This window comes from Semicossyphus pulcher, unplaced genomic scaffold (assembly GCF_022749685.1).
Source record: "Semicossyphus pulcher isolate SPU_LCO1_2020_fin unplaced genomic scaffold, fSemPul1.0.p SCAF_17, whole genome shotgun sequence".
Taxonomy (NCBI): Eukaryota; Metazoa; Chordata; class Actinopteri; order Labriformes; family Labridae; genus Semicossyphus; species Semicossyphus pulcher.
Window position 1 is genome coordinate 22696140 of NW_027211681.1, and position 24155 is coordinate 22720294.

A 24155-nucleotide genomic window follows, 5' to 3' on the forward strand; every position below is an offset into this window, starting at 1 on the left:
TGTTGTGTTTGTGAAGAGCAGTAACCATGAAAAGCTGCAGACATAAAGACTCACATGTCCACTTACTTCTGACTATACAGAGCATGCTGACGAGATAGCAGCAAGTGAGAGCTCTACTTGATCACTTCTGTCCTCATAGCGCCCCCGTGTGGCGGAAGGAGGGCTCACAATTTGGACCATAAATACACAGCTCCAGAAAAACATGAGAAAAATCTTTTTTCTCTGGTTCTACCATTTATAGTTTTGTTTTTGTGTAAAATTTGTGTTTAATTGTAAACAACATTTCTGACCACTTCCAAATAAATATTCTCGTTGAGGTCTTTTATTTGCAGAAAATGACGACTGGTTAAAACAACCAAAAGATGTTTTTCAGACCTCGAATAACGCAAAGAAAACAAGAGCGTCAGCACCTCCAAGCCTGAGACCGTGGTTCTCTGCCTGGATTGCCTCCACCTCAAATAATGGAGTTTAAATATCACGGGGTCACGAGTGAGGGTAACATGGATGGTGAGATTGACGGGCAGATCGGTGCAGCATCAGCAGTAATGCGGGCGTTGTACCGGGCCGTCGTGGTGAAGAGGGAGCTGAGCCTGAAGGAAAAGCTTTCGATTTACCTGTCGATCTGCGTTCCAACACTCACCTGAGGTCATGAGCTTTGGGTAGTGACTGAAAGAATGAGATCGCGGACACAAGCGGCTGTAATGAGTTTCCTCTGCAGGGTGTCAGCCTTAGAGATAGGAGCCTTAAGGAGCTCAGACATCATCGAAAGGAGCCAGTTGAGGTGGTTCGGGCGTCTGATTAGGATGCCTCCTGGGCGCCTCTGTTTGGAGGTTTTCCGGGCACTTCCAACTGGGAGGAGACCCCGGGGCAGACCCCGAGCTCGCTGGAGGGATTATATATCCCGTCTGGCCTGGGAACGCCTCGGGAATCCCCCAGGAGGAGCTGGAAAATGTTGCTGGGGAGAGGGACGCCTGGGTCACCTTGCTTAGCCTGCTGCCACCGCGACCCGGCCCCGGATAAGCGGAAGATTATTGATGGATGGATGCATCTTGGCATGCTCTCCTCCAGTCTGTCACAGGGCTGACGTTAGGCCGCTCTTGGTGCAGCTCGGCTTTGTTCGATCACATCTTCCTCTCGATCACATGTTTGGTTTCAGTGTGGTTCAGATCTGGATTGGTCTAACCATGACACATAGAGAGAGACGCTGATATAAAGAAGGTGTGTGAATCATTAAAGCTGTGTTGTGGACAAAATACAAGAAAAACAAGATTTTTTTAAAGATTTTTTTAAATATTATTTTAATACTTTTCTTAAAAAAAGATGCTGTACTCCATAATCTGAACAAGATGAATCTATTGACCTCAATGCCTCACTCACCAACATACCAACAGGTTGTTCTGGGTAAAATAAAATCAAAAGAGAAAAATAGCAAAGGGAAAAAAAGAAAATAAACTCAAAACAATCAAATATGAAAAGGGAAAAGAAATGAAACATAAAAAAAAAAAAAAAGTGATTATAGAATCGAAAACACTCACAGATCTCTGGGCCAACCTAAGGAGAGCAGGAAAACCTCCTGCCTCCAGAAAAACACAATGGCACACGACATCCCAAATCAGATACCATGGACGATGAAAACATCTTAAAAATAAAACTGAAAGATGACAAACGAGAACCTATTATACCGACTGAAGCTGTGAGGAGGAGAGACGGCATAGAGAGACTAAAAACATGTACATGATGAGAGGAGATAAAAAAAAAAAAAAAGAAGATGCAAGTAATGATGGGTTAAGTGCAGATATTGAACACATAATGACTGGGGCTAGTAAAGTGGTGACGTACAGTGATGTTGGAACTGCTTCTTTAAACTATGACAGAGCAAACCGCTGCATAACTTCAGATTTAAAAGGGGATAAAGGGAAAATTAAATAGCAATAAAAACATAGCCTTTAATATAAAGTGAAAAGAAGATGCATTTTACACGTAAAAAATGTGAATGAACTTTCAGCACTCAATAGATTGGTTTTGGCATAGAGTCGAGAAAAAATAAACAGAAAAAAAGGTCGGAGAGAGAATACGACAGACGAAACAATCCTCTCATAGAATCATAAAAAAAGTTTTTTTCTTCTTTACAGTAAATTCTACAAAATCAAAACCAGAGCTCAGAGATGAACACAGAGACGAGCTTTGCTCCCCCGAAATCCTAATTCCTCTCATGTTCTTTTACGTTGACGTTGCGTCGTATATAATATATATTCATGTATCTATTTATATATATAATATGTATAATTTGTTGGGTATGATTGTTAGTTTACAGGCCAGAGCGCTAAGGCAAAGGACACACTCTGTGACGTTTAAAATGACCGTTCCTTCCTCATCACCGTCGAATAGTCGAGCATCACCGATGCCTCCATCTCTCCAATTAGTGACCGAAGAGAGAGAGAGAGAGAATAAGTAGGGAAGTGAAGGGAGGAAGGATGTCTTAGAAAAGTGTGTGAATGCGGCCGGGGGTGTTGCGTTCCCACTGCGTCCTGAGAAAACAACAGATGACCACTGTGCCCGACAAACTAGACCACACCAGCTTCGGTTAAAATCCAACGTAAAGTAAAAATCAAAAGAGATTAGGAGAGAGAAAAAGACAAAAACAAAGTGATCTGTCCGTTTGTAAATTTGTTCATCCATTCCTTTAAAACCTCCTACTCTCCGCTCACACGTTAGAGAATAAGGTTTTCATTGCATTTCTTAAATTAAACCATTATTTTTTCTATGTAAAAGTTCCGTCCCCTCCTTTTCACTCTGAGTTTCTTGTGTTTGTCCTCGAGGGAGCCGACTATCTGATTATTTCACTGTCTGTTTTTCGACCTGTCGTTCCCGGAGACCCAGAACCAACAACCATAAACACCAAGCCAGACACCAAAACGTATCTGAGGTTGGAGAAAAAGAGGGTGGCTTATATCAATTTCACTTCCCCCCCTCTCATTCACATGACACAAGCCAGCTGTTTCAACTACTGAGAGAAAGGGACAGTTACTATCAAGTCTGTGTGTGTGTGTGTCTGTGAGAGCAGCGACCGTGTTTCAGAGCTTTGTGGTTTATATTCATGTTTGTGAATTTGCTTATGTGTGACTATAGGTCCTTCTCTCACTCCCACTGTCTGCTGTCTCCCCATCTCAGAAGAGGTTTTCTTCAAAGATGGCCATCAGGTCGCTCTGGAAGTTGATGTCAATGGTGTCAGCCATCTGCACGGGAGAAGACAGAACAACGAGCATTAAAGGCTGCACTTAAAGGGGGCCTATTACGTTTTTTCTCCTGCTCCATTTTCTTATTCTGGGACCTCCCCCGAGTAGCTTTGCATGGTTTGCAGTTAAAAGAAATAACATTTTATCAAATTCTGGCCCTTAATGAAGACCCTCAGTTCATCATCTGTCTAAAACGAGCCGTTTTAGCTCTCTCTTTAAGGCCCCCTGTAATTTGGCTGTTTAATAAGAACATTTGAGTTTGTAACATCATATATACAGCAGAAAATAAGTAACAGAGTAATAAATACTTCAGAAAATGTAATGCAGTTGTTTTTTTAAATCGTACCGCCTCTCTCCTGCGCCTCTCCTGCTCGCGGCGGCGTGCCATCTCCCTCTGGTCGAGAGTGTTCTGTGCAGCTGAGGAGGGCGGGGTTGGAGCTTGTTGCTGAGGGGGCGGGGCCTGTGGAGAGTTAGTGGGCGGGGTGGAAGCTGGAGGTGTGGGAGCAAGCGGTGACTGCTGCTCCTGGCGACGGCGGGTATCTTCTTGCACTCGGCGTGCCTGCTCCATGGTGTCGTCATCATCTCGGCTACAAAATTTAAAAAGGGAAATAAGTAAGAAAACTGGCTGCAGCTGGTCTGTAAAATCTACCAATAAATCCCAACCAAAGGTAGATTTAATACACCTGTACCTGCATCATTTCATTGACATTTCTTCTTAAATCAAACAGCTAATTTTATACATTTTTCTATGTTCTTATTAGCAGACATACGCATATTCTGAAATGTCTCATATGGGCCTTGCTCATAAATCTCAGCTTATAGCTGCCTTTCATTTTTTATTCTAGCCTCCAACATTTGGACTAGAGAGCAGACTGCTGTATGCTGCTGACAATCAAACTAACAACTGGCACAAACAATGAGAAAACTACCGTATAAGTCCGTGTATAAGACACACTTTTAATTCTTTTTTTTCATCTAAAAAGTGGGCTGTGTCCTATATACCGGTGCGACCAATATACCAGTATAAAATGCAGAGAGAGGTATGTTATTGTGTTACGGTATTTCACCCAGACGATGACGCTATCCAGTTGTTAAGTGGTGACGTCACATCTTTGCATTAAACTGTTTCCGGGTCCAAGCTGCTACAACGTCTATTTACAATACGCTGCGGTGCTGTTTTCCTCGCTGCTTTAAGCAAGGAAAATTAACTTGATTGTTGCTAACGCTTTGTCACGGACATGCACCGTCTTGATCGCCATTGCAGCCAACACCCTCACAACAATCAACATGCATGTGCTGAACCTTCTGCTGCAGGGCGACCCCCTTCTGCTGCTGTAGTGTTGATGTGTTCATATGTGTGAAGGGCTGTCGCATGTGTGCGTGGCCTGAGCTGTGTCTCTGTGTCAATCAATGTTGCCAGCTGCGACTAGCTACCGCCCAAGTAGCAGGACTGCAAACTCGACATGGTAAAAACAGTCATTTGTGTGCTTTGAGTGTGTTTCTCTCCTCTCTACCCTACCGTAGCTTCTCTTGGTCTCTCCTGGCCTGCTCAGCCTGAGCTTTCAGCTGTCTCTCTCTCTCCTCCTTCTCCCTGGCGGCCCGCTTGAACTGCTCAAAGCTGTCGCTGGAGGAGCGCACAGAGGAGGCCGGCGTGGACTGTGACCTCTGAGCCAAGCTCGCCCAGGAACCCATGTTCTTTAACTTCACATCCTGGGACAAGACCAGGACAGGGGAGGAGAAAATGGCAGGTTTCATGTCAGAATTTTAGCAGTTGTGTGGCTGAAAACTTTACTGTCTCTTCAAACACTCATACATACATGTGTCTTCTTGGCAGCAATAGGAGTTTTGGGCTCTTGCTTGATTTTGATGTCTTGCTGGGAGCAGGGTGGTACTGGGGAGTCAGCGAGGCGGGAACCAGCACGAGAGTTATCCATAGATTTCAGATCTAATCCTGAGGAGAAAGAAATGTTATTAACGGCACACAAAGGAGTAAAAAACATTGGACCTTCAGTAAATCTGATCAAATACAAAGTTATAATAGGAACAACATGCCTATGACTGCAGACAACTGCTCCACACAGTTTAAAATGACAAAGAAGAGAAACTAAAAGTCAGATTCAACACCTTGCTCTACTTTGGCAGCCAGATTTTCCCCAAATCATTCTTAGTTGTTCCTAAATGTTGCCTTCCCTGGTCTATACATGATGGATCTAACACAAAAAAACTCTTCTGCTCACTGTGTTTGTTGTCAGGTTTGTGTGTGTCTTGACGCATGACAGGGCTGAAGGGCGAGGGGGGCAGAACTGGAGACTGGGAAGGCTTCTCTTCTTTGACCCCAACCAGGTTGGCCCTCTGCTCCTGTCGGCAGACATGAAAGTGCATTTACATAAAACAAGTTGATAACCTCTGACCTCTCTTATCCTTTACCTTCCTCAAAATAAGAGTAGATTTTGTTGTGCTGGTATATGTAGTCAGGACACACACATCACAAAGGAGTTGGTGTATGACTCACTTGTTTCTTGGTATGTGGAGGTGAATGCTGTCCCATTGTGTGGAACTGAGGCATCTGAGGAGAGTGCATCATCAGGGGAGAAGGGCTCTCACGCAGGCAACCTACCGAGACAGGAGAAGGAATACTTCAGATACTCTACTGTTTCTTTCAGCGCCAAACTTAACTTAAAGGGCCAGTTCGACAATTTTCAACCTCAGTCCTATCATGCTATGGGAGCTAATGTCATTATGGTTAAAAAAAAAAAAAAAAAAAAAAAATGACTACGTAAAAAAACGTCCTCTGGTGGAGGCCAGGGAGCTCGCTAAACTACACTTCCTCAATCTAGGACGCCCGCCTCTGATGTCATGTCTCGTTGAAAATCATCAGGTTTGAAATGTAGACATTGCCTGCGGCGAAACGGTAGTATTTCACTGGCTGTTCCTTTCAGAGGGAGGGGCACAATGCATGCTGGGTGTTGTAGGATCGTAGAATGGGCGAAACCACAAGCTGTTTGTACAACTTTCTGTTGGGCCCATGTTAACCGATTGTGTCGTTCACACCAGATGCGCCGTGGCGCGCACCTCCGCGGCCGGCTCGCGCCCTGCAGCGATCGTTTCGGCGTCTGGTCTATTTTTTGCGCGAGCTGCGAGCGATCGCGTCAATCCTGGCAGGAAGTCACACATGGAACAACAAGAAATTCCGGTCAATTTTCAAAATTAAAACAATTTTCAAAATAAAACACCGCGATTGACAAATGCAATGTTATATTTGTGTGCTTTTATATATTTGTCAGTATCTAAACAGAGCGTGAGAGAGATGAAGATACACACAGACACACAGACACACACACACACACACACAGACACACAGACACACACAGACACACAGACACACAGACACACACACACACACACACACACACACACACACACACACACACGCACACAAGAAAGAGAGAGAGAGACACAAAGTGGACTGGCTATAGGGGGTGGGGGCGGGGTGTCAAAACACACACGCAAACAGAGAGAGAGAGCATGATGAAAAACAGCTCCAATTGTGAGTAAAGGACAGCTGAGGAGCAGAGGCGCTTGTCGACTGGTGCGGAGAAATGCGCATCTGGTGTGAACGGAAGTGCTCCGGCTCGCGCGCGTTTTTCGTTGCGCGGTGCTTCGCAGCGCTTCGGCATCCGGTGTGTCCCCGGCGTAAAGGTGCTGTGACATCTACAATCTGATTTTGTCTCGTCATTCCCGAGCCTTAAGGTAGAATTCTTGGATGGGATAAAAGCCGTATACCACGAGGATTCAGATAAGTTACCTGTTGAGAATGGCTCTGCTTTGCTGCGTGGCGATGGCTGTTGTTGATGTTGCTGTTGCTGTTGCTGCATGTGCTGAACCTTCTGCTGCAGGGCGACCCCCTTCTGCTGCTGTGGCGTTGACGTGTTCATATGTGGGAAGGGCTGTCGCATGTGTGCGTGGCCTGAGCTGTGTCTCTGTGTCAGGGCAGGGTTTGATGTGGTCATAGCCTGTGCGTTGATCGACTGCATGAGCTGAGAGGCGCCCTGCACAGGCGAATGTGTGAGCGTGTGTAGCGTCTGCACAGTGGGTCGAGGCTGCAGCGACTGCAGGAAGTTGTGAACTTGGCTGAGGGGCGGGATATCCGAACTGTTGGGCGTCGGCTCTTCGTCGTCCTCGAGGAGGGCTTGGGGCGGTTGTGCAGAGAGGGTACCCAAGATGCCGTGCGACGGGGGTGAGGGGACGCGTGGACGGGGGACAGGCTGGGGGAGTGAAAGTGGAAGCGAGGGCTGAAGCTGGGGTGAGGAGGATGGAGGCAGGGAGGGGAGCGAGGACGGGGGAGGCTGGGTGATTTTGGGAGGAAGCGCCGCTGCTCGGTTGGTAGGTCTTGATGGTTGCTGGGGAAGAGCGTTGTGGACCGCTGCAAATATTACAAGAAGAGGAGAATAATTAGATTAAAAATCTCGGTCGATTTCTTAAACCAACTATCGAGATGTAAGCTGTGTGAAGTGTAACTGCAGCTGTACACACCTGGTGAAGGTATGATGGGGTGTTGGTTGAGGAAAGGGTGCGTCTCAGTGGGCGTCTGGCCCGTGGGTGTGTTTGGGTTGAGGGGTCCGGACATGACGGAGGCACCAGCGGGAGTAATGGTCTGGTTTGGCTCTGCGTTCGACTGCGTCAGGTGAGGGTTCATGAAGTGAGCCAGCGGATCAAAGCCAGAGCCCAGCAGCTGGGACGACTCCAGAGACGAGACAGAGACGGTGACAGGGGGAGGCGGGACAAAGGGGGGTTTAGCCTGGACCACCTGAGGCTGAATCTGAGGCTGAGGAGGGACTGGGCCCGCTCCGCTACTGAGGGTCTGGTGGAGCGGTCTCTTGGGGTCTTTGTTAGTCAAGGTCTTCTTCTGCTGCTTGGGAACCAGCCCTGGTGAAGAAAGATAGATTTTAATTTCAGTATTGTGGCATCGCAAATATTTCTCTTCATGTGTACGGTTTAAATATTTGATCATTTTAAACTTTGCTGCTTTTATAAAATTGTTCCACACTTTCATGCTTATAACGCCTTTGAATTTAACATCAGAAGTCAAACATATGAAGGAACCAAAATGAGAAAATAGTCCTGAGAACTGTTTAAATGTGTGTGTACGTTACCATTCTCAGAGTCCTCACTATCAGACGAGTCGCTGCTGCCTGAAGATGACGATTCTGTCTTTATCTTTGTCATATTCGTCATTTCCAGAGGTTTCTCTACTGCAACAGAACAAACACAGAACATTCAGATATCAAACAGTCTGATGGCTTTTTTTTAAACTTTGTGTGAAAGGAGTTTTTAGCGGGTACAAACAAAAAGAAAAACAAGTTGGTTAATTGATGGCTGGTGAAAGCAGAAAGCATCACTCATCAACAATACACTGAATGGTTTGTTCATAGGGCCGTGATACATGGATAAAATAAAAACAAAATAATGTGTAACCTATGGCAACCACTTCGGCGATGCGCGAGCCGGCTGTAACCGTCATCGTCATTTTTGCAAACTCACTGCTGACAACTAACGTTAACGTTACTACTACTAATTACTGCATTTAAAGCTAGCTAAGTTTCAACAAGTTGCCACTAAACGATGGCAGAGACGTGTTTTGTTTTCACGACGGAGGGGGCGGTTGGAAATGTGCATAGTGGGCGGGGCCTATGCAGATTCAGGAGTTTTTAATGAGGGAGAAGGAGGAGACGCCTCAGGAGGATTTTTACAAGGTAATTAAACATATTTTACAGAAAAAACATGTCAGACACAATTTATTATTTCAAGCAGAACATTTTATATGTCATAAAACATGACTGGTCCTGGTCTTTAATTCTACAGCCAGCGCTTATCATTAGAAAAGGGCAGGCTAGCTGAGTCCCTTGTTTGAGATCAGTGTGCTAGGTTAAAGGGCTGATTTTCAACCTCGGTCTTATCATGCTATAATCGGGAGCTAATGCCATTATGGTAGAAAAAAAATCACTGTGCCTTTGGAGGACGCTATCTGCTTCTTCAATGGGCCCTGGAAAACCTCCGTCAGACTACGTAAAACGCGCCATCTGACGGAGGCCAGGGAGCTCGCTAAACTGCACTTCCTCAATCTAGGACGCCCGCCTCTGATGTCATGTCTCGTTCATAATCATCATGTTTGAAATGTAGACTGCAGACCTGAAGATTTTTTAGACGATCCACCGGTATATTCTCGTCATATTTCGGATTCTGTACCGCTCTGAACCATTGCCTGCAGTGAAACGGTAGTATTTCACTCCTGCGTCTCTCGCTGGACCGTTCCTTTCAGAGGGATGGGCGCAATGCATGCTGGGTGTTGTAGGAATGTAGAATGGGCGAAACCACGAGATGTTTGTACAACTTTCTTCACAGCTATGGCGCCAATTTCAAAATGATTGCTTCTATCGATTACAGAGAACACCAGCTTTGACTGACTGATTGGAGTGAATTGCTCCTTTAAGCTAGCCAGTTGTTGGCTGCAGCCTTGTATTAAAATGTTCATATATGAGATCTAACAACCATGTGACTCCTGGAGAGGAATCAAGCTACAGTATTTCACAAAATTCTGAACTCTTTGATTAAGTTTTAATTACCCTTACATAATCACAACACAGCAACAATATGCTAAATCAAATGTAGTTTAGTCAAACCATTGTTCTCTGAAATCAACAATGTTCATCAATAAAAGTGAAACTACAGATTTTGTAAGTTTGCTTTGAGTCATGTTTTTTTAAACAACAAAAAAAACCTTACTTCTAAGTTTTTCAAAACATGACCACCCTTCATCCTCCATCAGTAAACTTTCTGGTGATCTATGAGTCATTTTTGTGTTTAAACTCAGACATCCTACCTGACGGCTTCTTCTTCTTCTTGAGGCAGCTGGAGACGTATTTCTCCAGCTCTCTCAGCGTGGAGGGCTTCAGCGTCTCAAAGTCGATCTCGATCTCGTCCGGGTTGGAGTTCTTAAGCGACGGTTCACGTGTTTGGATTATGTGCACGACACGGCCCAGTTTGTCACCGGGCAACTTGTTGATGTCTAGGCTCAGCTGGCGCTTCTCCTCGTACGACATCGGCTTGCCCCTCTCGGTGGACACGCCCCCGAAAGCATCTGCAGAGGAGAGAATAACATCAGACTGATACTGGGCCGTTGTTACAGACACAAACGCTTGTGTTAAACATCTCTCGCTCGCTCTCTCTCTCTCTCTCTCTCTCTCAAACGTACCGATTTCATCCTCTGCTTCAAGAGCTGCTGAGGGGACAAGAGGAGTCGGCCCGGTTGGAGGGGGCACAGCTGGGCGGCTATTTTTAACTCCTTCTTTCTTCCTGTGATTGACATATGATGAGATTAGCTCCAGATAACGCGGCTACAATAACGTCACTTATCTTATTACCTCTGGAACACCTACCCGGGCTTTTTCCTCTCCTTCTTTACAACGATCGGCTCCTTGCTGCTCTTGTTTTTCTTAGAAGTCTGAAGCATCATGGGAGGAGGGCTCTCCACAGGCTCCTCTGCTCCCATCTTCTTCTTGTGCTTTTCTTTCTTCTTCTCCTTCTCCTTCTCCTTTTCCTTCTCCTTCTCCTTCTCCTTCTCCTTCTCCTTCTTCTCCCTCTCCTTTTTCTTGGGCTTGCTGGCCTGGGGCTGGGAGAGCGCTGCAAGCTGTTCGTGGACAGCTTTAAGCTAGAGGAAACAAAAACACACACACAGTTGTTATCTTACGAGAGGAACAGACAGCAGCCTGCATATTTGTGTCTCTGTGTTTCAGCATTCACCCACTGTCGGTAAAGCTGCTCTGCGTGGCCCACCCACCTGTCGTGTCTCATAAGCCTCCCTCCCCCTTCATTTTCCATCCTCTAACCTGTTCCTGTAACTCAGCCAATCGCTGTTGCCTTTCGTGCTCTGAGTCGCCTGCCGAGGACTCCGATTCGGAGGAACTGGAGCTTTCTTCCTCTGAGACGGCAGAAGGAGGCGGGGCTTGTCGAGTGGAGGGGGCAGGGTGGAGGGCCGATGACGGGGTGGGAACAGGGACGGGCTCCTCTGGCTCATCAGGCATTTTGGCAAAACACATCTCAAACATGTCCTGTTGGGAAGAGGATGGGGAGGAGAAACTGTTGAACCACAAACCATGAGAGCTCAGAAAGAGCAACACAATTATTCTATGTGACTCTTAGGGGATGCATTTACATAATACATAAAGGGGGAGAAACATTAGGGGTCAAAGGGCTTAGAGATCCCAGGCACACACTGGTCATGCAGTGTTTATATGTGTGATGTGTTTAATTACCTGTAGTTTCCGGGCCATGCGAACCACATCATGGTCGGGGGGATTGTACTTGTAACAGTTTGAGAACATCAACCGGACGTCTGCAGCGAATTCTTGAGCGTCTCTGTACTGTCTGCTGTCCAGCTTTTTCTGAAGGAGACAAAAAAAAAAAACAAGCAGCAAGATGATCAAAACTCATCCGAACTTTTGAAGTAATAAAAGTTATACTTTAGTTTTTGTAGCCTTAGAAAAACTACATATTATTTTCTTTGTTTTCAAATTGTATCTATAAAACAAAGTATCAAAAGCAGTAAAAGTAAAAAAGAAAGTTACACAGGATGCTTGAACTAAAAGTCAATAAATAAACAAATGTTAAACCCTTAGAAGTGCTAGAGAAATTGTACATTGGTATATTTGCTTACTGTGAATCTATAAAACCTGAGCTAAAAGGTGTTGTTGTATCATGTATAATAGTATTTAAATTAAGTAAAACTTCTTTTTTTGAATGCCAAAAAAGGAAAGATTTTTTTCTTCAAATTTTGCTAAACAAAGAAAAAATATAACATGATAATACAAACAAAGATCTCCTGTGGCCTAGGGCTGCACGATGTTGGAAAAAAAACAACTTTTTGTTCTGCAATATAAAAAAATACATGAAATTATACCAGATAAAAGCAGTGTTTTCATGTTTATATAAACAATTAACAATCATACTTTTTTATTATTTGAGACTTTAAAGTCTATTTGCTTATAATAAAACAAACCCCTCCTACTTTTATCACTCTCGGTTCAGACTCTGACACCCGCATGAACAAGTAGAGAGTACAGCTTCATAAACAAATACGAACAGCCTTGTGGGCTGCACTTCTGTTATTAATACGGTATGTCATCAATCATTGCTAATGATGATCAAATGTATGTTTAATCATCGTGATCAGCCCCGTCACTTGATTAAACGAAAAATCACGTCTCCTGCTTCCTGTCGGCACACACAACCTCTCGCGGTGTGTGTTTTGGAGGAGTAGCCGCTAAAAGTAAACAGCACGTCCGCTCCGTGAACTGCCCATTTACGTAGCCACAGCGTTAACCAGCACCTGGACGAGGTGAAGCTGTCAACGGGAATACTCTCTCTAATAAGCCACCTCGCGTATCGGAGCTGCTGACGTCACAGATAACGTCGGCGGGATGATCAAGGCTCCGTTACGCAGATGGTCTTTTCCTCTGGAATAGTCGTTGAAAACTAGAAACTGGCGAGTTTTCGTTTTGCACCGAGCAACAAAAAAGTAGCAGCTTGTTGTGTTTCACTTAATTTGTTTCAATATAGCACGTCCTGCAATGTGCATATTGCACATGCACACATCGCAATTGTGGTTGTTTAACGACTCTATTCTCTACATGTTTGTGAGTAATAAAAGTCACCTTGATGGTGCTGAGGTCCATGGGGTGTTTGATGATGTCATGGTAGTCATGGAGACCGAGAGCTTTTACGTCGACAGGCTTGTAGAAGGGCCAGGCGTATGCTACGTGCTTCTTGGACAGCATCTCCTTGACGAGGCGTCCGCAGGAACGTAGCAGGTCCTGGCGCTTCGGCGTCACCAACCCTCCCGTCTCCAAAGCGCCTCCCAGGTGATGCTGGGAGTCCGGCTGTGACGCTTCTTTTTTGGGTAGCTTGGATGGGCGACTGCTCTCTCTGCGCGTCCGTGTCTCAGCGGAGACGGGAGATGATTCACTGAGCTGGTCGTTGGCTGTGGGTGTTGTGGTGTCTGCTTTCCTTTTCTGGCTCTTTCTTTGCTGTTGGGACATTCAGGGGTCAGAGGTTAAATAACGAATCAGCTTGTGGTTAGTAAGAAAGGCTGCTGGCTTCTCCTTACCTTGACGAGTGCGGGGGAGCTCTGCAGCATCGGGGCAGGATGGAGGCCTGGGTGTGTAGGGGCTGGAGGGGGAACAGAGGTCATGCCTTGCCCCAGGACGTCAGGTGTTGAGAGGGGAAATGGGGGTCCTAGATGGGGTGCGTGGGAGGCGGGTGTAGGAGGCACACGTGGGGGCTGAGGCTGGGTCAGGAGCTGGGTCAGAGGCTGGGTCAAGGGCTGGACTAGAGGCTGGACTAGAGGTTGGACTAGAGGTTGGGTCAGGGCAGGAGGGCCTTGAGGGATGGGTACGGCGCGGGTCTGAGGGGTGGTTGCAGGGGATGAGAAGCCTCGTGTGTGGGGGGTGGTGGAGGGGGATGATGAGTCTTGTCCTGAATCTGATTTGTTGATCAGACCTGAAAGGCAGAAAAAAAATACAATAAGATCAGAGAGATTTCCATCCGTCAGCTTTTCCCACAGAATGACCGAGGAACTATGGCAAGGATGGGGATTACAACAGACAACATCTCTCTCTGTTTCTCTGTGTTTCTCTGCAGAGCATGTCTTTGTTAGTAAACCCTCCTCATGACAGCAGAACAAACAGGTACGCTGAGGGTAGCCAGAGGAGGGATCGTCTTATAATCGATTTCAGAAGGCAACGTCCCGCTGGATGAAAATAAACCGGATGTAATCTAATTCCCTTGAGGTGTTCCTGAATATGGGATTGATCCACTTGACCTTTGACCACCAAAACTAAATCACTTGGTCCTCAAAGCAACTCTGAGGAACTTTCATTTTGTGTAGACACTGTAGGCGCGTGTGGACTAAGCGGTACGTCTCATGTCTTTGCTGACCCTGACCTGTGCATGCATGTGTAGTATTCTGTAATGGTTAGGCTCCTCCTACTCTCTACGTTTTCGGCGCATGAGTCGTGTGACATACATGTGTGTCACGCTAGCATTGTGAAGACTCATCTGTTTTCATGCATTTCAAATGAATTGCATGTCCCGCTGCAGTCACACACACGCCACGCTTCAAGTGTTGCCCAAAAAAGCTCACATTGACCTGATGCGGTCAGCCACATACTAGGTTTTAACGTAGCCTTGTTACTCACACTCATTCATTACACTTAGTAATGGGCAGAAAACTGTTTTTCCAGGACATAAAAAAATGGGTAAAAAATGTCATCATCTAATCCAGTAGTTCCCAGCCTTATTCTGCAGAGCCCCCCTTTGGTAGATGAAAATATTTTCACGCCCCCCTACCCCTCACCATTCTCAGACACATAAACATCCATCCATATACACTCACACACGCTATCAGACACGTGCTGCTCCTCCATATCTTTCGACATGTCATAAATGCGCCTCACAATGGTATTGTTGACAGAGACCTTCAATTTGCTGCCTGTTGCTTCATCAGTCACAGGTGGAAACACAGTAGCTGAGGGTTGTATCAATCGCTCAGCTGTAGTGTGCAGCTTTTTACATGAAGCAGCTCTGTGAGCTACTTTATAAGAGGCGAGTTAAGTAAAGCCACTCTGTTTGGCACGACAGTTGAGTGTAGGGCTGAAACCACCATCGCAATTGCGAGTGCGCATGTGCAAAAGTCACATCGCAGGACCTGTGAAGCAAATTAAGTGAAACATGTTAAGCTGCCACTTTATTGCTGCTTGGTGCAAAAGGAACACTCGCCATTTTCTGTTTTTTCACGACTTATCTACAGGAAAAGTCTGATATCATGTTAGTACAGCTCTTCATGAGAGCATACAGAGAACTGTGCAGCAGTCTGTGTGTCACCTGCCTGTAAACTGTAAAGCCCTGTGATAACGCCGGGCCCACCTCAGGGGGCGCGCCCCCCAGTTTGGGAATCACTGATCTAATCATTTTATCCTATTAGACTTTCGGATGTTCTTAGAGCATCGACTTTTGACCACAAAAATCGAATCAGTTTTTTCCGGCAGCCCAAGCGGACGTTTAAGCCAAACATATTTCCTACAGGTGTTCCTGAGATATTAAGTTATAAATGATTAGATGGCCACGCAAATCAGGCTCCATGATGCATCAGCTTAAAAACACTAAGCATTTCTTATTTAAACTTAAACCTGTTGGGGTGGATTATGAAGTGTGCACAGGACGTGCTGAACGAGAGAGAGGAGGTATGATTTGACAGTAACTGTTGTGGTTGGGGAACAGGCAGAACCAGCCTGGTGACAACGTAGGAACTGCACATACTGGTCAGGTGAGGACCAAACACCTGTTACTATAATTAAGTGAAAACTCCTCCTCAGTTTTCAGATGACCAAAAACCCACACAACAACAATCTCAACCTCGCAACACCTTAAATACTGAAAGGGAAAGAATAAGAAGAAAAAACTTATGTTGATATTTTGAAGTTAGCGTTACATCCCAAACTCCTACCTGTCTCCCGTCGGCCTCGGCGTCCCTTGGTGACCACAGCGATCTCCGTCTCCTCCTGCGGCATCTCTGTGATCTTATGGAGGAAGACCTTCTCCAGGGCCTTCGCCATCAGGACAATATCATCCGCGGGCTGAACACACAAACACATGAGCGGGGTTAAGATGAGCTCCTTGTAGGGATGGGGCAGATGCTGACACACGGAGCTAAGAGTAGAACTGACCTTGTTGTAGATGTAGCAGTTTGTGAACATTGTGTTGAAGTCGTGGATACACTCCTGGGCGTTCCAGTAGTAATTGTTATCCAGACGTTTTCTTATGGTCCCCATGTCCATAGGGGTCTTGATGATCTTATAGTAGTCCTTAAGAAAGAGAAGGAGAGACGGTAGAGAGTATGGGATTAGTGTCATGTCTGGAGAAGAGTAAGTGAAGAAAAACTACAACAAATGTATGCTTTTTTGAAGACATTGTAACCACCAAATTACCAGACTAACCCCACAGCATGTCGACATGTTGCTAATTCTTCATCGAAACCAGCAGACGAACTGTCTCCTACATAATAAGGACTGGTGTATCTCAAGTTTTCATAGCCTGTTGGTAACATATCGACTGTTTTAGAGCAGAAATGAAAATGAACATTTACGCACGAGGCACAGCAGCGTAACTCCATTTATTATTTAAAACTCCAGACACGCCGTCCGGATCGGACAGGATCTTACGTTTATTAAAGTTCTGTGTGCTGACCATCAAAGAAAGGTCGACACTAGACAGTGTATTAATATAAGTTGCCACAATTGTCGGTGCCACAGGTAGTTTGGGGAAAATAATAAATTGACCTATTAGTTGCGTGTGTGTTTCTGCGAGTAGAAAGAGTGCGCGTCAGAATGAGCATGCATGATGGAGAGCGTGTTGTCGGTCTCCGGACGTTCTTTCTAAAAATGATATTTAATTCTTAGAGGTTAGTGATTAATGACCATTAACGGGGGTCGATTATCGGTCAGAAAGAAATGTTAGCATCCCTAATGCCTTTATACTTTTACCCTGAACCAAGCAGCCCAGTTATATTAGTCCTGATGAAAGCCTTTGCATTTGAACTATTACAGACTGGGTGTCTGTGGAGCCAAAAACCAGCAGTGGTTGGTCTGCCAGAGAGAGTAGGCGGAGCTAAGCGGCTGCTTTTCCAGTCTCAGCAAGCGTTGCGAGTAAACAGTAATCTACTATGGCTGAACAAACAAAGAAAAGATCGATGACTACAGATACAACTTCAACAAGAAGTGAAAATCCAAAGAAAAAGAAACAAACTCGATGCTCAGATGAAGCAAACAGTCTAAAAAGGAAAGCGACCGTCAGCGAGGAAAATCAAGAGTTACAACCGGAGCCAACCATGGACATCACACATGCAGCACTGTCTGGATATCTGGGAAGTGTGCTCCCGCAGTTACCGTTTATCACCATAGGTGCCGCCAAAGAGAACGAAACTGAGACCTTCGAGATTATAACTTTAATCCTAAAACATCTAAGTTTTGTGGTTAAAGAACATTTTTGGTGGCCCAAAACAAATATACAATTAACTACAGTGAGCAACCTAAAGAAGTATCTCCTAGATTTTAAAAGCTGACACCACAGAGGAAGTAGTGGCAGGTCAGCTGTCACCACGGTCAACTCAAAGTCTCAACAAAATGCAACTTATTCTCGAGAATAGATTAAAAAATGTAAATGGCAGCTATTTTGAAGCCAAATGAGCCTTTGGATTATACACTTTGATAACATGGCATGCAAACACGCACAAACATGTGACTCACAGGCAAATTGAGTTTGATGGCATCTACAGGAGCCTGGAAGGGCCATGCAAAGTTGTGTTTCCATAATGTCTTCAACACCTCTTTAAGCAGGAACTGAAAAAGAGCAAAAGCATACATAAATCAATCTGATTCAAGTCCCAACACACAGCGTAAGCAGACAGATGTGTGTGTACCTGTAGCTGGTTGGTCTGTCGTTTGGGTCTGGAGGGGTTCCATGTTTCGGGGGGTGGGGGGTTAAAGGGGAGGGGGGGTGGAGCAGAGGGAGGGTTCTGGCTGCTGCCTGCCTCCAGTCCGTCTCCCATCGCAGAGGTGGGTTGCAGAAGCTGAGCCGACAGTTTGGGCGGATTGGACCTGGCAGGGGCAGGTGGGACCGGGGGGACCCCCCTCAGGCCATTACACTCCTCACTGGACTCTCTGCAAGGGCAACCAAAGCAAGGCATCATCATTGCTGCCACTTCTGATATCACTACTGTGCATATTTGTGAAGCACACTATGTTTCTCCTTTGTCATGAAAAAAAACACAGTCAGCATCGTTTTCACACCTCGGATCTGAAACCAGCCCACAATCGCTTTGAAGCGGTTTCGATCACTCTCTCTCACTACAACACTTCTGCTTCCAAGGCATAGATATGGAAGAGGGAGACAATGTGGATGTCCTCTTTAAAGAAAAACAAATAGTGTCTCATGTTAGGCGTTGTAGCCAACCACTGACAGCTTCAGATCTGTCTTACTGTAGTGGGTCCTCCTCGTCGTTGTTGCACCAAAGGGATAACGTCTATAGCCTCAGCACCGTAACTAAGCTCTGCCATCATGCAGCCTTTGACATTTTACATTGGACCAAGTAAAGCTGCCCCAGTGTGTGTTTTTACATAGCGTCCCGGTATTGTGGAAGCAAAACGTGCGCGAGGTGTAAACAAACAACGCAGCCTTCAAATACACACACACGGCCCTGTTCCTCTCTGCCGGCTCTGCTGTTTAGACGGTCGCCGTTTCGCCGGACGCCGTTTCGCCTCTGTTACTACCTCCAATGCCAGCTCAGAGGCAGAACGACTTCGCCCCACCATTTCGCACTGGCAGTGTGAAAAGGGCTTCTGTTTACATGCGCAAAAAAATGTCCTGAGGGAATAATAGACAAACTACAAGCTATAAAGATGTCATAATCTTCAAATAACCTCATAAACAGATTGGTCGCCTGCATCCACGTGAGGTGAAATGAAATTGGAAAATGTAAAACATATTACAGATTTCTACTTTTCTGTCAAGTTATTGTTTTAGCTGTAAGACATAATGAACCGAATGATGCTCTCAAGGTGTAAAATCGCTGGATGTTATGGTTAACAAGAAGCCAATATTATCTACTATCACAATCCTGTTCAAAGGAATGAGACCAGCTCAATGACCGACATAGCTGCTCAATAATAAGAGGTATAACTTTAAATCAATAACACATGCAATGCCTGGAATAATGTACGACAGAGTAAAAAGTAGAGGCTTCAGCTTGGGTTGGCTTAGAAAGGTCTTGAACTCTCTTTTGAATAATTATGTAACAGTTACATGGCTTTAGTTATAAAGCACTTTAACATCAATAGAAAGCAGGTGAACATATGCCATTAAGAGTAAAAAGCAGTCAGTTCAACTCTATGCATCTGGCATTAACAATTCATTCCATGTTTGGAATTTCACTCCCTTTGATCAAAGAATTCAAAAGTGTTTGAGGTACAGTTGCAGCAAAAACCTGAATGTGTTACTAGTTAAAGTATGTGAGAAGGAACTTCAATCATCAAGTAATCGTTGGCAAACTCAGCACTTCTATCATCAAGGCCCAGGCAGTAGGGCTGTACCCGAATCAGACTTCTTTGAATCCAATCGGATTTCGCTGTTGATTCGACTATTTGTAAAAAATTTTGTGTTGGGGGGGTACTCTGAATAAATATATTATTACAGCCTTAGGCCCTGTGAATATACAAGGAGCCTCATTAACCTTCATCAGACTTTCAAAAACATCATATAACACAAACTGTGATGCAGACTCGCAGCGCTGAGAAGGGAAAGCACGGGCACAGAAGGAGGGAGGGAGCGGGTGATCGTGATCTTTGTCCGATCATGAAGCCTGATGCTCCTTTACAGCTCTGTGTGAAATATATGAACTACACAGCAGACTGGAGTCTCTGTTCACAGTGGCAGACAGACAGAAAGATCTGCGTGATGAACACACAGATCCACACAGTGTCCTCCTCGCGCTGCGTTATTATAAACTACGATGTACTGATCGCAGGTTACAGCTCCTGCTCGTGTCGTTCACAGCATGTGGAGACGGAGTTTATACTTCATAGTAACTGTGTGCGGAAATACAGGCAGATCGCGGCCATATTGAGCCAGGTACAGATCTGTGTTACTTCTGTAACGTCAGTAGTTAAAAAGGAAAAAAACTGAATCCTGATCTTTGCCGTCGATTACCATGGCAACGACTGAAGCTTCGAAGCATACGGGTCAGCCCCAGCAGGTAGATAAAATAAGTAATTCTGACACATTTTAAGGATAGACACTCACATTTTTAATGGTCCTAGGGCCACCAGGGCCCTAAAGTGTGTGGCTAAAGTAATGTTTTGTTGCCTAAATATAAACGTATAAACAATACAGAATAGGCAACTTTGAGCAATGTAACACAACCTCCATTAACTGTTTTAGTATAATAAACAAACACATTAATGTTTTGTTTTAAATTAAGAAAAGTATATGATAAAGGCATCTCTCCAAAAATATTTTGAACACATAAAAAAGGTTTAAATGTGCATGAAAATGTATTTTACTTCTCCGATCTGACGTGACAACATAATCCCGTCAGGTGAACTTGTAAGGGTCGGGGTTAGTGCAAGTGGGAGCTCATTGATGGCAAAGAAAAGAACGTTTTTTTCACTTCTAAATGCTAAAAAGCAGAAAACAGAACAAGAGAAAGCAGTGCTCAGTAAGCTGTACAATTGTGTCGCCTACACCTGTTCAATCTGTTTTGCTGCAGGAGCGATTCAAATGCCGGAGTATTGTTGACACTTTCGCAAAGGAACTGGGAGTTTTGTTGAACTATTTGGGGGGTTTTCCTGAAGCTCGCATAACACCTGTTGGATTAAGTAATTGTTAGTGCCCATGAGCTTTTGGAATATGGTTATTGTTAAACCATAAATTTAAATATTAAGACAAACTGTTTAATGTAGACTCACATGTTTGTTGCCGTGCCGCTGTGGTCTAATCCTATTGGGTGATCATATCTTAGTTGGTGAGGCAGCGATTTTCCCCGAGGTAACACCTGAGATCTGACAGTGACGCGCTTTGGGGTGCAAGGAAACTGCAACACAGGTAGGAGGCCAAGTGTCACACCTGGGAGAGAGAGATATAAGGGAAGAGGTTGACCTGATTAAAATTGTGGTCAACATATGATTTTTTTTTTGCTTTTGCGTGTGATAATAACAGTACCAGGTAAGTTTTGGGTCATGTTGTGTCCTAAGCTGCTGTGACCAGAACCAGAACCTTTTCCTGGGCACACGTTTTAAAGGTGATGGAGCTGTGATGTCACCTGTTGCTACTTCTTCAACCAGTTCATCGAGATTGCATCTTTTTTGTTCCTTCCTCCTTTGCAATAATTTAATAAGATCCAACAACAGTTATTCAACAAAGTGTTGTGTTTTTTTCCTGTAAATGGCCTTTGTCTAACTTTAACTATGTGGATGATTTGAGACTTACACATACGAGCTACACCATCCTTAGCCCAGGACAGCCTCTTGGCCTAGTTCTGATGTCTTAATGAAAGGTTACTAAGCTGTCATAGCTCTTCACCTTACTTCCTGTCAGATGCTTTTACATTCCTGCAGTGCACTTTTCCACCTCCTCTGCAAGCAAGAGACCCTTCTGAATGTGTAGTTTGATTCTAAAGTCGATATTCTATGTTCCCCCAAGCTAGCAAAAAAAAAAGACCACATGCACACATGATGGACCATACGTATATCTAGAATATATTGGTATATTCTCCTTTCCTCCCCAGGGAATTAGAGCACAATGAGCAGTTTCTGTAAAGAAGATTTAAGCATCCCTGTGCCTCTTTTATAGCTAACTCTTGTGAGGCATCTTTTGCCTTGAAAACTTAACTGTTTGATGCCTTAAGGTAGCTGCAACATTGCTTCGCCCCCTAGGTTAACCGTATACATTATATACCTTTGAGTATGTCAGGGTGCTCAAAGGTCCTTTTAGGAATTTCACGGTAAAAAAAATGTGTCAATACTCAAAAAAGGACCGCGTGTGTCTTTGCTATGTTGTGTGGGAATTTGGTCCCCTGATAGCAGCTGAATTTCTGTTCAAATTTAAAGACATACTAATTATCCCTGCTTTTTAGGGGTGCTGAAAAAAATGGTTCATGTCAGAATCTTAATTTCTACTATTCTGAATCGATTTGAAACTTCCAAAAATCATATCAGAAACGTTTTTTTCGTCCTAAGCAAGTGTTCAACATCCCCTGCTGCATGCATTGTTTGCTGTGCACCATTTCCAGCTTCCGTTCCGGGTGTATCAGTCCTGGCTAGTCAGTAGTGCTGCTAACGTTAGCTAGCTCTCGGCGTCGGTAATGTATGGGGGAAGCCCTGAACAATGCCCACAGAATAGCTCTAACCTGCGATGCGTGGACCTTTCGAGCCACCGAGTCATTTGTGACATTCACAGCCCGAGTCTTGTATACAAACGCGAGTGATGCACGAAAGCCACACGGCTGTGAACGTGAATCTGCAAGTGCCCACACACAAGATGAAAATCGATGTCTCAAAAAGCTGTCAAGCATTATTGTGCGACTGTTTTGAAAAGCATACAAGATAGGAGTATTCAGAGGTAGCTGCTGTTATTTAAGTTAAAGTATTTCTTATTTCGCATAACTCGAACTTGTTTTTCTTAAAATGTTACATTTGAAGTCAAGTACTAAACAATGTTTTATTTTTGCAAGTTAAGCACAAATAAATTGTCTTTTGTCTTAGGTTCGCCTCTGTGTATTTACCTTATTGAATCAAATATAAAAGCTGCACAATCTTGAACACATTTTACTGTCCTTAAATGTCATATAATAATTTGCCACTGCGGTTTTCCTAGCACACAGCAGACTGGGGAAAATCCTGAAATAAGAACCCCTTAGTAACAAATAGGACATTGATTGTGAATCGGGAATCGATTTTGGATCGAATCGTGACCTTCAGAATCAAAATTAAATCCAATTGTGAGATATTTCACAACCCTACTGCTTATGTATGTTGACTTCTTTTTATATATAAACAATGCTTGCAAATTTCATGAGACACAAGCCATTTTCTGCTACAGGTCCTAATTACAAGGTGTTAAAAGACTCTTAAGGGCTCCCTCTGTTCCCTTAGCGAAACCGAAACTAACACTGCAATACCTCATAACAAAGTTTTGCTTAAAGCGAGCTTCCTGGAGTTAAATGTAGCACGTTTCACATTAAACTTAGTCCAATATTGTGATTTATGCTCTTCTAACCCATGAGTGCAAAACTACCTTAAGGATAACAAATTGTAACTGACCAGCAGACTATAATGTACAATAATATCCTGAGAATCGACTGAAAAACACAGCCTAACCTAGTTCGACACGATGCGAGTGGGGTTATACTGTATTAACATAAGGTGAGAATGTTGAAGCTACTTTAAAAAAAGAATATGAATATAGACGGACACCTTAATAAATGACTACCAAATTTATCAGCCATTTTGATATTATTTCGTATCACGTAGCAATGTTCTTCATACTACCGGTAACGTTATCAGAGGAGAGCAAAGCAGCAAACGAAGCGGAGTGTCATGAATGACGTTATTTTAATAGATCCATCAATGTATACGTCGACAACATTTACTGGAAAACAACTTTGTTCCACACCTCTGCCTTGCTAACCTTCCATGTCAGTACAGCGCCATGTCTACCGAGAGCAAGTGACAGCTCCGCACGTAAACGGCCTTTCAGAATACAACTAGGACGGGATTGATATTCTCGAAATGACGTACGTCGCACTTCGCATGAGCTTCTGCGCCACCGCGCGTAAACTACGCTGCAGAGAGGACGTAACTTATGTCACGAATACGGCCTACGGGGCTACAAACAAACAGCCTAGCAGCTAACAGCCTAGCATGCTAGCGACCTGCAGCTAACGTGCACACTGACAGCACAGAGTGTTCACTGCCACGAAAACGACCTGAAGACGTGTTTTAAGAGAAGAAAGACACAACATAGAATATGCACATTAACATCCAATCACGCTAATTTAAATGACAAAATATCATCTATCTCGTGTGCCCGAACCGGTGCAAGGCCTGCGAAGACAGCTCATGCTCCGCTTGCCGAAGCGCACACTGACAGCGCGCGAAATATGCCCCCGATGCCCGTTGTTAACCTTTAACCCGATCCTCGGAGTTGTATCCTTTCGTTTGATATATCAATGTCGTCTACACATGGTCATAAAATGGTATTTTTACCTTCTTCAGTTGGTTGTCAGCGCTCGCAGACCTTCCTCGCCCCAAATCC

General features: G+C 44.5%; 1 protein-coding gene across 3 annotated transcripts; it reads right to left on the reverse strand.

Annotated features, from left to right (window-relative positions):
- Positions 1 to 1280: 1280 nt before the first annotated feature.
- On the reverse strand, positions 1281 to 24155 carry LOC138594192 (bromodomain-containing protein 4-like). 3 transcript variants are annotated; one of them, XM_069665200.1, is made up of 22 exons: positions 24107 to 24155; positions 20810 to 20966; positions 17767 to 18007; positions 17594 to 17686; positions 16016 to 16153; positions 15796 to 15925; positions 13399 to 13790; positions 12947 to 13318; positions 11549 to 11677; positions 11123 to 11344; positions 10673 to 10944; positions 10489 to 10589; positions 10117 to 10374; positions 8390 to 8485; positions 7770 to 8162; positions 7042 to 7659; positions 5749 to 5849; positions 5474 to 5594; positions 5054 to 5187; positions 4756 to 4946; positions 3583 to 3823; positions 1281 to 3236 (listed from the first exon to the last, which is right to left on the reverse strand). In XM_069665200.1, the coding sequence occupies exons 3-22, from the start codon at positions 17893 to 17895 to the stop codon at positions 3168 to 3170; spliced, it is 4200 nt and encodes a 1399-aa protein (XP_069521301.1). In that variant the 5' UTR covers positions 17896 to 18007; positions 20810 to 20966; positions 24107 to 24155; the 3' UTR covers positions 1281 to 3167. The 3 variants fall into 3 exon arrangements, with proteins under 3 accessions (XP_069521301.1, XP_069521298.1, XP_069521299.1); XM_069665197.1 differs by having other exon boundaries at positions 8390 to 8488; XM_069665198.1 differs by lacking the exon at positions 20810 to 20966 and having other exon boundaries at positions 8390 to 8488; positions 24107 to 24152.

Coding starts and splice junctions, on each gene's coding strand:
- LOC138594192 (XM_069665197.1), bottom strand. CDS start 17,895: ATGGGAGACGGACTGGAGGCAGGCAGCAGCCAGAACCCTCCCTCTGCT. Junction 8,489..10,116: donor GAAGAAGAAGAAGCCGTCAG/GTAGGATGTCTG, acceptor GTTCTGTTGCAG/TAGAGAAACCTCTGGAAATG. Junction 5,850..7,041: donor AGCAGAGCCATTCTCAACAG/GTAACTTATCTG, acceptor CTGTCTCGGTAG/GTTGCCTGCGTGAGAGCCCT.